We start from the raw sequence: 16,089 nt of genomic DNA, 5'->3' as shown, positions 1-16,089 counted from the left end.
TATATATATATATATATATATATATATATATATACATATGGATTAGCTCACAAGGATAGTATAAAGCTAATACATCGCCCTATGGAAAACATAGACATGATCAAGTGCCGACTCTATATAGATATAGACTCTATATAGATATAACAACAGGGTCTCTTTCTGAACCTAGATGTGGCAGTCTGCTTGTCTGCAGGTCTGCAGGGGTTCTTCTGTATCTCCTTCTCAACTCTAGGATTATAAACCTGTGCTACCATGCTAGCTTTGTTTCTTTGGCTTAGGTTGGTTCTGTGAATTAAATTCACATCCCTGCCCTTTTGCAGAGAGTACTCACTGGTGTGGGCCTCCTCTCCACCCCTTGGGATTTGTGTTTGCTCATTATTATCTAAACTCCTGCAGAATCTAAAGATCCAGATGAAAGACTTTGAAGTGAGCGCAGAACCTGTGCAGAACTGGCTGAGTAAAACGGAGAGGCTGGTGCAGGAGAGCAGCAATCGCCTCTATGACCTGCCCGCCAAGAGGAGAGAACTGCAGAAGCTGCAGGTGACAGGGCCGAGTTCACTCCTTCCTCTGTCCGCTCTGGCCAGATGCATGCTGGGAGCCCCGGTCTTAGCTAACAGCACCTTAGGATGCCGTGTTCCTTCTCCTTGTTCGGACAGAATTGAATTAATGTTTTCTGTCTCTCCTCCGAGGCTCGGGTTGTTTTCTTCCCGTAGCATCCCACTGTGTGTAGCTTGAAAAATAATGCAGTCTTCAGGGGGCTCCAGTTGCTTGTCAGTGTTTAATTCTGTGTCCTCCACGTGCTTGCCCCAGCCTCTGAATGGTAACCCGCTTGTGCTTTCCAGTCTGTCCTTGAAGAGATACAGTGCTACGAGCCTCAGCTCCACAGGCTGAAGGAGAAAGCTCGGCAGCTATGGGAGGGACAAGCTGCAAGCAAGAGCTTTGTGCACAGAGTGTCGCAGCTGTCTTCTCAGTATCTAGCGCTAAGCAATGTAACCAAGGTAACGCCTGGCATGTGTCGCGTGTGAGTGTGATACTGATGTCACAAAACTGGACTGTCCATAGGTCATGCGGGGTGCATCCTGACACCCCCCACAGAGCAGTAGCTCCGGGTCGACTGTGAGGCATGTAACCATGACATCTCCCTCACCTTGAAAGCAGACTCATCACCACTTTTACCGTAGTTCTTAATGTGGCTCTGTGAAATCAGCCAGGGATGTTTCAAAGACAGAATACACTACCAATCTCAAGCATTAATAAAATGATATGTCCTATGGCCCCAGGGCTCAAGACAAACCGAAAGCAAATGACACAGTTTCTATGCTGATGACGTGTAGATTAAATTACACTAGGAAAACGTGAAACCTAAAGCAGTTTAAAACTGCACTGGAGCCATAGAGTAAGTCTAAGGTAATTTTAAAATGTCAGCCAGCTTCTACTCATTATATAGTAGATGAGGATGTGTTAACTGATAGCTTCAGTTAAGATTCCAAAGCAGAGTTTGGAATTATCAATGACTAGCCTGAGTAAATCTTTCAAGGACCTCTAGAATAAGGTATTGGGTCCATACAGGTCCTCATTGGGTGAACCCCACTACAGTAATTCAGGCCCTGTGAATGGGTCAGTCCTTTCAAGCTTGCACAAACTATAACATTTGCTTCTTTTTTTAAAATTTCAGATGTTAGCATTTAGGGACTCTATTATTTGGATCTTTAAATAACATGACCTCATTCATTTTACTGTAAAGTTACTTCTGATCTGCTAATTTGGGTCTTCACACAGTCCTCACGTAAACTGTCTCCACTTGTACTGATAAGTTATTTGATTTAAAAAATTGCCTTTATAGAACCATATGCATATGATTTTAGAAAATCTGGCACATAGCTAAAGTTAGACGGGATTAAGAACAGCAAGTTATAGCTGGTATGTTAGTGCACATCTGGAATCCCGGGACTCAAGAGGGCAGGGGAGTTGCTGCAAGTTCAAGGCCAGATTGAGCTGGGTCAACATGAGTTAAAAGCCAGGCTGGGCAGCACAAGCCAAACATGTCTCAAGATAATTAAGTTAAATTAAAGTAAGGTATTAAAGCCAAAATATAAAAGCAAACACAAAAGCTTTCCCAAACACCTTTTTTACTCCTTTGCATTTGACTAGATATTAAAAAGCAAGAGATGTTTGAATGTTTAAGAACTTGAACGCTATAGAAAGCCTTTATCCACTTTGTTGGATATGACCTGAAGTGAATGAGGAGGAAAGCCACGAAGGTGTTCTTGTCATTTAAAATGCAGATGTATGTGTTCTGTCCTCTACATGTGTCCTGAAGCCTCGTACTCTGTTCTACTCCTGTGCAAATTTATGTCTCAACTAAATATATATGTATTACATGCGTGCTATTTACAACTATTGCAGCATATCAAATTGCTATGCTTTAAAACTGTCTACAGTGTAGGTCTGTAAGAATATGTGATGTCAGTTGAACGTGAAAGCTAAAGATGATGGTGGATTGAATGTCAATATGTATTAGGAAGAAATTCTACTGAATAAAAAGTAAGCCATGATTCTCCTAAGTACATCAGTGTAGGGCAGTGGACAGCAATCATCATGCCCTTTGACCTGGTTGTTCTACAGATTTTTCACTTTTGAGAGAGGTGTGCCACACATCTCATGCAGTGAGGCCTGGCTTGCCCCTGTTCTGGGCAGACTCCAATGAAGCATTAGCTTCCAATATGAGCAGACGCAGGCTATCCAGTCTCAGTGGAAGCTGACAGCTAGAAAACCATCTCTGTCGTTTCCAGGAGAAAGTGTCCAGGCTGGACAGAGTCGTTGCTGAGCACAACCGGTTCTCCCAGGGCGTTAGAGAACTGCAGGACTGGATGTCGGACGCCGTTCACATGCTGGATTCGTACTGCCTCCCCACGTCGGATAAAAGTGTGCTGGATGGCAGAATGCTCAAGCTGGAGGTGTGTATACATGCATGGCCTCTCCTCGCGTCTCTGTCAGCCTCGTATGACTATGTGGTCCTCTGTCTATATGAGATGTCTAGATGCTCCGTGCATGGGTGTCTGCTTACACAACATGCTCATCCCTAAGCATTCATTTCAACCCCAACACATTCATCCACGGACACTACTAAAAAATAAAATAACACACAAATGTGGTGATTTGTGATCAAGAAGCCAGCTTCAAATTCCATCACAGACACATGAATTCTGAGGAAATATTTTGGTAGGACAATTAAGTCATTTATTCAATTTACTTTTCTGCCTGTGTCATTTAGTCAACTCTTCCCCCATCTTGAAATCATCAATTCTATTTTGCATTTGTAATGATGATAATTGATCTTTGTCCATCCATCTCCCCCTCATAACTCCAGTGTCTAGACTGGCACTCTTTTTTGACACCAAGGGATCAAAAGTGAATATAAATATGAATGAATATGACCTTTGTTCTCCAAAACTGTGTTGTCTGCTGCTGAGGTTGACATGTAGGAGATGCTGATGTCAGATGATGGTGGTGGGGGTGGTGGTTTTGGTGTGTAGGTTATAGATACACACAGGAATGGAACAGTGTAGGAGAGATGGGATTGAACATTGGAGGCTTAGGAAGTCTAATGCCTAACTCGAGCTTTTAGGAATGATGGGTGGATGGGCTGGTGAGATGGCTCAGTGTGTGAAGGCTCTTTCCACCATTAAACCCGAGCCCCGGTTCTTGAGACCACATGGTACAAGGACGGATCCAACTCTTCCAACTTACCCTCTCTCTGCATGACCTGCCTACCTGTCTGTCTGTCCGTCCCCCTTCCTCCCGTCCCCCCCCTCCTCCCATCCCCCTATATAAAAAGTAAATGCTATTTTATTTTTCTAGAAAGAGGGACTGTCCTGGTGCAGATGACAGGATGGAGATTTGAGGGAGATGAATATGGGATTGCGAGCCAGAGGGAAGAACCAGTGCGGTAGCTGAGGGCAAGCTTGCTGTTCCTTCCCGACCAGGCAGGCACAGGACCACTCTAGGCTCAGCTGGGCTGCAAAGGGTGTCAGCCACAGGATAAGGAGGGAGCAGAAGGTTTGCATCTTGATGGATACTACCTCTCTGGCTACTTTGGACTTTAAATTTCCTTTTCTTGCTCCAAAGAATAATGCCTGTGAACACCTTGATCCACGTGACTCATTTCCATGAGGAGGCTGCACTAGATACATACAAGCTTTCAGTCCTGAGAACTTTGAGGGTCCAGGGATATATACCCCCACCCCATGTTAAACCAGGAAAATTAAATGTGGAAAGAAGGAATTAAACAGGGAAGACTCAGGACTAGGATGCAAAGGCTAGATACCTGAAAGTCTTCGGGGCCTCTGAACTCTGTGGCAAGCCAAGGATATTAAATTTATAAATATGAAGGCTTCTGTATATATATATACATATATATATATATATATATATATATGTATATATATATATATATGTATATATATATATTTTGCTGTTGTTTCTTAACAGGCTCTGCTGTCAGCAAGACAAGAAAAAGAGATTCAGATGAAAATGATCGTGACCCGGGGGGAGTATGTTCTACAGAGTACCTCTCCAGAAGGCAGCCCTGCTGTTCAACAGCAGCTGCAGGCTGTGAAGGATATGTGGGAATCCCTCTTGTCTGCAGCAATTCGATGTAAGAGGTGAGTGAAGCTCTGCCCGGTGCCAGCGAGGAGCCGTGACTGAAAGACAATGAGATACTCCAGTGGAAGCTGTTTCCATCCTAGCTTCCACTTTCCTCCACTTCTTCCTTCATACTACTTCCTATTTCCATTCTTTCCTCCCTGCCTCTCTTTCTTCCTCCCTTCCTCCTCCCTCCCTCCTTCTCGAAAGAGCTCTAAAGAACACAAGAATCTCGAAGGTGCGACCTTAGCTCTCAGTTCACCTGAAATATTGTGCCTATGCTTTGTTGCTGATTGATGCTTAGAAACCAAAGGGTAATACATATTTCATAAAATGGGGGGGGGGTATTTTAATTCAGTCCAAGTGATTCACTTGGGAGGATTCTCAAGGAGATATTCATCAAGGACTGAAGGAAAGGAATGTCATCAAACCGGCCTCACAGTGCCCAGCGGGGACTTCTTGTCTGGGCGACTCTGTGTAGTTTGTTTTTTAAAGATTTATTTATGTATATGAGTACACTGTCGCTGTCTTCAGACACACCAGAGGAGGGCAGATGGTTGTAAGCCACCATATGGTTGCTGGAAGAACCAACATGTGGTTACTAGAAACAGAACTCACGACCTACAAGATTAGCCAGTACTCTTAACCTCTGAACCATCTCTTCAGCCCCTGACTCTCTGCTGTCTTTTACCTCCAAATTGTTGTCCCATCTGAGGACAGAGAGTGGAGACACTGGTAAAGAAGCAACCAGGACAAAGGAGGGGGTTGTGAAGGCTGTCTATCAGGGGGTGACAGTTCCTTGGCACTCTTGGTTAGCATTGCTCTCAAACTGGGAATGCAGCAGGGTCCAGGGAGTCTCCTCAGCCTGAAAGATCCATTATCCAGCACCGGGGGCAGTCTTCTGTAATAGGAAGTCTGAGGACACCTGTGAGAGGCCACTGATGGGTGTCTGGTGAGGCCCGGTCACAGTGTGAAAATTAGTGTCAATCATCCACCGCGTGAACTATGTGATGTGTGTGTTGACTCCGGGAAATACCCATCTGCAAGGGGAACGTTACGTTTTCACATTTAGACCGCTTTGGGAAATATTGCCCCGTTCTCCACTGTGATTTTATGACTTTTAAATTCCCTGCAGAATGGTCACTTTGCTTCTTTTCCCCAAGTTTGTCCTTCCCCTGGCAGTCACTCTCTTCAGACCTTCCTACTCTGCATAACCTAACGGACTGACCTGCGAGGAATTAGTGTGGTTTCCGACTTGATCTGGACATCCCACCCTGGGTGACCTTCAGTCACTCCAAGTGATGGTGTCCCCTGGGCCCTCTAGAGGTCCTGTTCACTCCCACTTTGAAGCTTGGGTTTAAATGGACCCTGCTCTCGGAGGCCGCTCTCATCAGAAATTTAGAGTGGGATTTGGTAAGCCCAGGCTAGCTAGCTCTCCCAGGTCTCTGGACACCCGGCTGGGGGATCGAATGCCCATGACAGACATCAGAGCCCTACGGATGCTCAGATGAGGTAACTGACCTGATGTGTTTCCAACCCTTCTGCAGTCAGCTGGAAGGCGCACTCTCAAAGTGGACAAGTTATCAGGATGACGTGCGGCAGTTCTCCAGCTGGATGGACAGTGTGGAAGTCACCCTGACAGAATCGGAAAAGCAGCACACCGAGCTACGGGAGAAAGTAACTGCTCTGGGAAAAGCCAAGGTTTGAACTGGATTACACCTGCTTTGCATTCTAGCATAAACTTTAGGCAAAACTATGGTCACCTATGCACCAGGAATGCACACAAGGGGAAATTAAACCTCATGCTAGAATTTCTAATAACTTTCTAAAGTAGGATGTTATTTGTAGTTATTTAACACAGGAGTGAAAATTTTCTTTTCCAGTATAACCCTATACACAGATGTTTCATAACATAGGCCATTTAATGCACTTTCTTTTTCTTACATTCTTTTCATTACCACTGTTTTCTTCTTGTTTTTTAGTTTATTTGTTTGTTTGTTTGTTTGGTTGGTTTTATTTTACCTACCCGCTCACTCACCATCAATGCTGGATATTAAAATCAAGGCCCATGCATGCCAGTCAAGTGCTGAACCACTGAGCAAACTGTAGGTCTTATATTACTACTTTTGTATAGTTTTGGTTCAACATCATATGATTATAGTACGACATGAAAAGATTTAAAAATGTGTAGAGTTTTAAAACTCTCCCTTTGAAATGTATTCAAACACAGCAATGCTGAAGCCCTTTGCTGGGTAGCACACCTCCCTCCCTCCAGGGCATGCTCATTGCAATAGTATGTCCTGAGCTGAGTTTACTATAGTCTGCATGGAAATCCTTCAAGCTCTCCATTCCTGCCTATTTGCCCCATTTCATAGGGATCAGCTTAAGCTGGCCACCCTCCATTTCATCTTCATATTATCACTTAGTCCCTGGCAACCCACCTGCTTCATCTGAATTCTAAAGCTCCCGATTCTCTTCTTGTTTCTCATTGATCAGTGGCTGTTCTATTCCTGTAAAGGTGAACATCTCACCTCCTTAAGAGCCCCTCATTGGTCCCTCCACAATTTTTTTTGAGATGGGGGTCTCCTTGTGTAGCCCTGGATGTCCCAGAACTCCACTCTCTAGACCAGGCTGGCCTTGAACTCACAGAGATTCTCCTGCCTCTGCCTCCTAGTATTGGGATTAAAGATACTCCCCACAATTTACAGTGTAATATTGAGCTCCTTCTGGAGTTTGTAAGACAGCAAGCAAAGGTTATAGTCTAATAGGGATATGTATACTCACTAATAAGAATTTAAGTAAATAATTATAACTGGGAGATATCACAGTGAAAGGAGATATCACAATGATATTGCATGGTGTGAGACACTAACTTGGAAAGAGTTAACATAGATTGTTTGGGATCAGGGGAGAGGAATAAGACAGATATTTCTGAAACAGAAGACAGGTAGTCAGTACCCTAAATGATTGAGAACAACGAATAGTCTGGACAGAATCAAACATGGAATTCTATCATGTCGGTAGGCTGAGGAAGGAAGGCTCTGGCGCCTCGTGCAGCAGTGGAGGGTGCGAGGAGGTGATCTGGGGAGGGTACAGGCACTGTCTCTCTCACTGTGTTCAGGCCTCCAGCAAATGCCGTATCCCAGCTTGCCTTAATCTTTCTCTCAGAATTTGCCTCTGAGAAACTCCCGTTAAAATCCGATTGAAAGTTAAGAGTGACCTGGAGTAGATATTGAGAACAAGAGACTCCTTCCAATGTTCTAGAGTGGCTTTTGAAAGGGCAGTGTGTGGGGGTGGCATTTACTGTTTTTAAAAAATGGCTGCTGGGCAGGGGTGTGGTAGTGCTTGCTTTTAGTCCCAGCACTTGGGAGGCAAAGGCCAGCCTGGTCTACAGAGTGAGTTCCAGGACAGCTAGGGCTACACAGAGAAACCCTGTCTCAAAAAACCAGAAAAAAAAAAAAAAAAAGGCTGAGGAAGAAGGTTTGATGAGACAGGACAGTGATAGAGTGGAAATTGGGAGGCCATTCCTAGATATAAGAAATTTGAAATATTCAAGAAGAAATACAAATTAGATAATTGGGAACTGAAGTCTCAGAGACATTATGGACCAGATCCGAAGATACATTGAAACATTATATGAATATTTTTTAGACGTGCACACAAATGTCTGTATAATCCAGGTGAATGGATGGATAGAGAAAGATCATTTGTTACCAGTACAGTTAAAAGACATTAATTTGCCAAAGATCATTGTTGTGCTTGCACATGAGTTATTCATTTTATTGTTTTTTTTCTTTGATTCTCTAGCTGTTAAATGAGGAAGTGTTAAGCCACAGCCGCCTTCTGGAGACCATTGAAGTCAAGAGGGCAGCCATGACAGAGCATTATGTCACCCAGTTAGAACTGCAGGATCTGCAGGAACGGCACCAAGCCCTCAAAGAGAAGGCCAAGGTATGGCTGGCCAAGGTCTGGGACTCACCCAGGACTGATGACCTCATGAAAACAGGGTGAAACAAGCTCAATGAGCCTTCGTCTTTTAAAAATATCATTAGTAAAATCAAATACAACTTAAAACATTATTTGTATCTGAAAATTAAGGTGGCAAGATAGTTCTCAACCCAAACCAAAACCCAACTAGAAATGTAACATTTTCACAAAGCTTTTAGAGGTCTTTGTGTTGAAAACTCCTAAGTTCTGTCTGGCTGTGGGAGTTTAATGGAGTAGAAAACAATCACCTTGTAGCCTTTGCCATTTGTCACCAAGGCTTCCCAAGGAAAATAACAACACCTTTTAGGAGCATATTCTACTTTATTAGAATTCATTAGAAGTCTTGAAAAATAAATATGCCAACTCCAAATTCTCATTTAAGACACAATGTAAATATTTCCATTTGCTAGCCATAGTGACTTTTTAAGAAAAGTAAATGTACTTCGCTTTCAGTATGTCCATCTAACGTTTCATTAAAAACTCACAGTTCAAGTAGTTAATTCAAAATGATCTTTGAGATCTTTCCAGACTTAAATATTTGATTCTCTCTTTTGTTATGTTTTTTTCCAGAGAGAGAGAGAAAGAGAAATACTGTCTTTTCTTTTGTTTATTTTTATTAGATCTTTGAGAATTTTGTATGATACATTTTGATATTTGCCCCACCCACTCCCTGCCTATCAGCCCCCTTGTGTGTTCTCTTTTTGTATAGGAAACGTAAAGGTTCTTTTCAAAAGGTGATTATTCATGTTCTGATGATTTCATAATTATGCTTTTCTAAAACTTCAAAAGTATAGTTGACAAGATGTTTCACCAAGCAAAAGTTCTTGTCACTGAACTTGACAATTTGAATTTGATCCAGACCTCAAAGTTGGAAGGAGAGAACTGACTGGAAAAATTGTCCTCTGCTACACACACATACACACACACACACAAATAAATAAGCATAAAAAAGATTAAACCCCAAAAGTAAGTTCTGCATTCAGTGATAATGTTTCTTTCTTATTCATTTTAAATGCCAATGACAGGAAGCAGTGACAAAATTGGAAAAGCTGGTCCGCCTTCATCAAGAGTATCAGAGAGACCTAAAGGCATTTGAAAGTTGGCTGGGGCAAGAACAAGAGAAACTTGACCGATGTTTAGCACATGAGGGTGACGCCAATGCCCATGAGACAATGTTGCGAGATCTTCAGGTAATTCTATCAGAACCAAAGGGTTCCTTCCTATGAAAAAGAAGTGATTATTTCAAGTGATGGGAAATTAATGGGACCTCCTGCCGAGAGCTGATACACATTCAGTTAAGGTGAGGCTCTGTCTGGAACATCCTCATTCCTATCACTTGTTGGGCAACTTAAACCAACAAAACCAGCTCTTGGAGGACTCATTCAGCTACCAGGTTGGCCTCTGACAGCAGTATTTACTGATCTAGTGCTCAGGGCTGACTGACACGCCCACCCCTTGCTCTCAAGAGGATGGTTTCAGATGAAGGATAAAACAGCAAGAACCAACAAAATGTGGCAGCTCCTGGGTGAAACCAAGAGCACGCTCTGTGGCCACCTCTTGCACGCCTCAGGGTCTAGGGCTTGGCTCAGAGTTCTCGAAGAAGAAATCAGAGAGACTAAGAGATGTGGGAATGCTCTTCTGGACAGTGGGCTGCAGCCCAAGGCAAGACGTCAGAGAGAGAAGGGTACGGTGGTCATAGCCCACGTCCTTCCTCCCACATGTAGTTCTGAGGCACCCAACACAAAGCAGATACAACACAAGCTACGGCACATGAAGCACATGAAGATGGCTTGTGCATTAATTCCAGCCACTGAGGAATTTACAATTTAGCGACGGAAACAAATCCCTGAGGAGATTATTGAAAACGGTGGGGGTAAGGACAGTAATAGACAGTAATAGACTAATGCAAGGACCCTTGTGGCACCACTGGACACAATCATTTACACCTGCAGGGTTAGGTAGGGCTCAGGGAGGTCTCCATGAAAAGGCTAGTAGGAACAGACAGCCAAGAATTGCAAAAGGCTGATAAGACGACCCTTCACTATGTCCCACTAGGGAGTGTACTGGGATTTCTTAACATGGTGTTAACCCCAAAGAGAATCAGCCCGAGACTAGCAAGCTGTCCTTATAGCTAAAGCAAGGTAGGAAGAGTAGAGACTCTCATGGATATCCCTGGTGTATGCAACTCCCATGACCTGCTGAGTTTCAAGAAGTGTTGCATAATGCCAAGTGAACAGGTGAAGGTTAGGAATCTTAGACTCTTAACTCTCCATGGGACCTGCTGCTAGGTGACTTCAGACAGTAAAGAACCTCATCTCACCCAGTTTCCATCACACAGTTGTGAGAACTCAGTGAGGAGACTCTCTATCTTGTTTAAATATCGGACCCAGTCGCAAGATAAATAAATACTGGAAGTTATGCAAGTTACAATTTCATGAACTGACCTAGAATAATAAATATTCTAATCTATGAGACCTTACAGGCTTGGCTGTTGATCTGTGTGTGTGTATACATGCATGCATGTATGCATGTTGTTATTGTTCAAGACAGGGTCCTGATATACAACCCAGTCTAGCCTTAAACTTGGATATTCCTCTCTGGCTCCAGAGTACCGGCTTCCTGGCACCCAACAGCTGTTACCATTCACTTGGGAGCAGTTGACTTTGTTGCTTTAAATAGCCCTCTTCCCACTTCCAGACACCCTGGGAAGCAAATGCTGAGCTCTTTGTGTTGTTGTGTAGGAGCTGAGCAAGCTCCCGCCTAGATGTTTCTCTTGGTTTTGGTCAATTCAATCAGATGAGCACCACTCGAGCCTCGCTCCAGGCCCTTCTTTCCCCCGTGTCTCTTCTACACTGTCTGATCTGAGTCTCCACAAATGCTGAAGAGGAAGGCGTGTGACAGTGGCAGGAACCAGCAGTGGAGCACCTGAACTCCCTGCTACACCACAATGGCCTTCTCTAGGCTTCTTGCATCCTTCAACCCATGCCCAGTGGAGCGTGGAATCTGCTATTAGGTGTCATCACAAAGATGACAGCTTCTCTGGTGCCACACAATAGCTGTAAGATTAGATAAAGAGTAAGAAGACCCTAAACAGTTAATCAACTCATAAAGCAAAGAGGTTAGACTTGTCACGATTTTATAGACTACAGCCACTGATCACTTTATATAAACTGAGGGTCTAATTTGAATCATGGAGCATATATCCACACTTAAATAATCAAACTATGCTTTTCCTTTGTTTTAAATACTTGATACATTGGATAGATAAGCATATAACTGGTAGAAGGATGGTTTATGTAATAGGTAAAACTATTTCAATAGAATGTGGGAGCAGAGATAAATTAAGAAGATTGGGCTGGGGAAGATGGCTCAGTGGTTAAAGACACTGACTGCTATTCTAGAGGACACAGGTTCAATTCCCAGCATCCACATGGCAGCTCATAAATGTTTGTAAGTTCAGTTTCCAAGGATCTGACCTCTAACACAGATGTATATATGGACAAATCACTAATGCAAATAAACTAAAAGTGAAAGAAAGGAAGGGAGAGGGAGGAAGAGAGAGGGGGAAGATAAGGAAAAGAAAGGAAGACAAGAAAGAGGCCACAGGCATGGTGCTGCAAGCCTTTAATCCCAGCACTCTGGAGGCAGAGGCAGGCAGATATCTGTGAGTTTGAGGCCAGCCTGGTCTACAAAGTCCAGGACATCCAGGGCTCTGTTATACAGAGAAATTTTGTCTCAAAAAGACCAAGAAAAAAGAGATTAAAAACTTAGAGATTAGACTAAGTATCAGGTAACTACAGATTATGGCCATAATGTCTGTGCATTAAGAAAAGTTTTATAAGCACACGGTGACACTCGTTAATGTTGTCTAAGGATGGACTAGTACCACACTAACAGGATTAAGTAATGGTAGCACTGCCCCCAAGACCTCCAAAACCTAAAGTATTTATTCCAGAAAAAAGTATGCAAACGAATTAAGGAAAATGTATAAGAATTTCAAAATAAATCTTGTGTTTTTGTGTGGTTGATATGCAAATACATGTTGTTCCGTGTCCTGTGCACACAAGGACACAGCGATGCACTCCGACCCAGACAGTGCACTTGAAGGAAAGGTGCTGTGTGACTTCGTATCATGTGAGGTCACTGTGTCTTTCTGTAAAAGCCATCACATACTGGCAATTTCAAACGGCTGCAGGCAATGAGATAGACTTCTCTTTTAGGAGCAGGATTGCTCCTCGTAATCCTGTCTCAGTAGATAGTTCAAGATGGCCTTCAACCTGCCATCTATCTATCCTAAGCTGCTCAGAGATTGGTAATCCTCCTGCCTCTGTCTCTTGTGAATACTGGGCTCACGTATGTACACAGTGGCATGTGTTTTGTTCTATTGTTTTTTCATTTGTTTGTATGGTACTAGGGATGGAAAGTCAGGGCTTTTGCATGCTGGGCATGTACCTTGTTGACCTGAATGGACATCCCCATTACTACCTTTTGACTGACTGTGTAGCTGCCATTAACATTCAGGGTGTGATTTTTTTTTTAACATGGTGATTTCTATTACAGATAATCATATCATTCACCAACATAGCTTCATATCTTCTGGATAGAATTTAAAGTATATACCATTTTGCCAGAATATTTAAGAATATGTTATTTTTATAAAGAGCAACACATGCTACTTAATTGTTTAAGGTGAATCTTCAAGGCACATACCGAGGTCTAGGGCATATATTTGCCCTTGGACACAGCCAGTAGGTAGTGTAGTGATTCAGCCTCTCAGGTCTAGATGCCTACTAAAGGCACGGGTCCAAATTCTCTGGGCTATCCCAAGATTACAGTCCTGGAAGAGGACTCCCACCAGTTAGCACAAAAAGGATCCCCATTTCCTTTCTCAGCAGGAATGGTAGCCCCAGTTAATGCCAGAGCCACCAGCCTTGAATGCTTGTCTAAGAAGATTCTGAGCTGTAATAAGCCTACATTCTTGTTTTATGCAACAGTGATTTTTTTTTTCATGACTACTTTTGCCTACAGGCTGGAAAAAAAAAAAAACAAACCAAATAAATTTCAGAGACTTAATTGGGGAATTGTTCTTTTAATTGGGAGACTATCAGGATCTTTCTGTAGAGTTAGGAAAGCAGCATTCAGTGTTAGGTATGCATTTTCTTTTAGATTTGTTTTTAGAAATTTTTAAAATTAATTTTTATGAGTACACTTGCCGTCTTCAGACACACCAGTAGAGGGCAACAGATCCCATTTCAGATGGTTACGAGCCACCATGCGGTTGCTGGGAATTGAACTCAGGACCTCTGGAAGAGTAGTCAGTGCTCTTAACTGCTGAGCCATCTCTCCAGCCCCTGCCCTTCTTCTGGCCTCTCATATCCACCCTGCCCCTGTCTGGGTACCTAGAAATTGAATTCTGGTACACTGGTTTAAAGACCCCTGAGCGCCCGTAGGGGTTTCGTTGGAAGGGCTCTCCGTATGCATTTTTTTTTTAATAGGGCAAACTAAGATCACATTTGTCTAATGTGAACTCCAGGCTGGAGCACCTGGCTTAGCTGAGACACGCTGACTGGAGTGAACAGTAAGACACTATGCCCATTTCCCTTTCCCTGCAGGAGCTTCAAGTGCGCTGCGCTGAGGGTCAGGCCCTGCTGAACTCAGTACTTCACACCAGGGAGGATGTGATCCCATCAGGCCTCCCCCAGGCAGAAGACAGAGTGCTGGAGTCTCTTCGTCAGGACTGGCAGGTTTACCAGCACAGGCTGGCTGAGACCCGGACACAGTTCAACAACATCGTAAACAAACTGAGGCTGATGGAGCAGAAGTTCCAGCAAGCTGACGAATGGCTCAAAAGAATGGAGGAGAAAATTAATGTCAGGAGCGAATGCCAGAGCACCCGATCCGACAAGGAGATCCAATTGCTTCAGCTGAAGGTGCAACTCAGGGGAATTCCTGATCCCTGTCAAAGCAAGTTACTTCGCATAGTTCATAGTTCATTTTACGGAAACATTTCGGAACTATGTCTAAGGTGGTTGTCTTCCGAGTTCTCGCCATGTTTATATAGAACATCTAAAGTAAATGAAATGGTTCTCTTTTTTTTGTAATGAACTTCTTAGGTTTGTCTTTAACAGAATGTGGCTCCATGCTGGGCCAGTGAGATGGTTCAACAGGTAAAACCACTTGTTGTAGGTCCCTAATAACCTGAGCTTGGTCCCAGGACCGGCATCAGAACAGAACCCCCTTAAGTGTTCCTCTGACCTCCACACATGTTGCAAACACACACATGTTAGTAATCTATTTTTAAAATTATTTTTTAAAAAAAAATACAATTTTGTGAAACTATTATATTTACTTCCCATGTCTACTGCCACACTTTTATAAAAATATAAAAATGACAATCTTTTACAGTGGTGGTGTGATAAGAAAGGGCTATAACATAGTCCCTTAAGTTAATAACTCATAATTAGTTTCATTCTAATTTTTAGTTGTTCCCATATCCAAAATGATACATAGGCCTTGGTGGTTAGTTTTCTTTATTTTACCATGTTAAAATCAATTAAACTGCAAGGGGAGCCTTGAAATGCCTTTTTTTAAAAGAAACAGGCATTTGAACCAAAGTATAAAATACTGAGAAAAGTACCCAGAGTCATAAGTATTCAGTTGCTATTGCACTGTTGTGACATAACTTTCCACAAAGATTTTATTTGATGCTCTTTCAAAACTGCATCTCAGGATAGATATACTCACAAACACAGGCAGAAATAATATTCTCTCCAGAAGATCCATACAGTATTTGTCTTATTTAAGAATGCCCAGGTTTGAGTTTCTTTCTCTCTGGTTTTGTACATCCTTTCAGAAGTGGCACGAAGACCTGTCAGCACACAGAGATGAGGTTGAGGATGTGGGATCCAGAGCACAGGAGATCCTGGATGAGAGTCACATAAGCAGCAGGATGGGCTGCCAGGCCACCCAGCTGACGTCCCGGTACCAGGCCCTGCTGCTCCAAGTGCTGGTGAGCGGCCCCCTCCCCTTAACCCCTGCCTACAAGGGACAGTCACCGTCATGAACCAAAGTGGTCTTTCCAACTTCAGCTGAAGATGCCCATGGTCCACAGAGGCCTGGGCCCAGGGCTTTCATCTGCAGTTCAATCTTCTCTTTACCTTCACAGGAGCAAATAAAATTCTTAGAAGAGGAAATCCAGTGTCTGGAGGAGACAGAATCATCCCTTGGTTCCTATTCGGACTGGTATGGCTCCACTCATAAAAACTTCAAGAATGTGGCTACCAAAATCGATAAAGTCGATGAAGCCATGATGGGGAAAAAATTGAAGACATTGGAGGTAGGCCTGCATCCTTCTGGCTTGCCTCCTCTCTCCCCTCCTCCTCCATGACCCGGCCTCCCAACTTCCCCCAACCCCATGTGTGCTCTTTCTGACTCCAAGTGATTGATGACATTCAGCTC

At 43.3% G+C, this 16,089-nt stretch overlaps 1 protein-coding gene across 10 annotated transcripts in view; it reads left to right on the top strand.

The window, feature by feature from the left end:
• The window catches only part of Syne1 (spectrin repeat containing nuclear envelope protein 1), a 493,437-nt gene that overhangs the window by 260,202 nt on the left and 217,146 nt on the right, over positions 1 to 16,089 (top strand). For all 10 annotated transcript variants that reach the window (XM_029532807.1, XM_029532801.1, XM_029532799.1 and 7 more), the window contains 10 exons: positions 397 to 540; positions 843 to 998; positions 2,793 to 2,957; positions 4,492 to 4,664; positions 6,192 to 6,345; positions 8,452 to 8,595; positions 9,657 to 9,821; positions 14,244 to 14,561; positions 15,485 to 15,640; positions 15,797 to 15,967. In XM_029532807.1, the coding sequence (XP_029388667.1) occupies positions 397 to 540; positions 843 to 998; positions 2,793 to 2,957; positions 4,492 to 4,664; positions 6,192 to 6,345; positions 8,452 to 8,595; positions 9,657 to 9,821; positions 14,244 to 14,561; positions 15,485 to 15,640; positions 15,797 to 15,967 (1,746 nt within the window). The remainder of the gene's footprint in view (positions 1 to 396; positions 541 to 842; positions 999 to 2,792; positions 2,958 to 4,491; positions 4,665 to 6,191; positions 6,346 to 8,451; positions 8,596 to 9,656; positions 9,822 to 14,243; positions 14,562 to 15,484; positions 15,641 to 15,796; positions 15,968 to 16,089) is intronic.

This window comes from Mus pahari, chromosome 21 (genome assembly GCF_900095145.1).
Source record: "Mus pahari chromosome 21, PAHARI_EIJ_v1.1, whole genome shotgun sequence".
In the NCBI taxonomy this organism is placed as follows: domain Eukaryota; kingdom Metazoa; phylum Chordata; class Mammalia; order Rodentia; family Muridae; genus Mus; species Mus pahari.
This window is presented reverse-complemented; position numbering and strand designations above follow the sequence as displayed.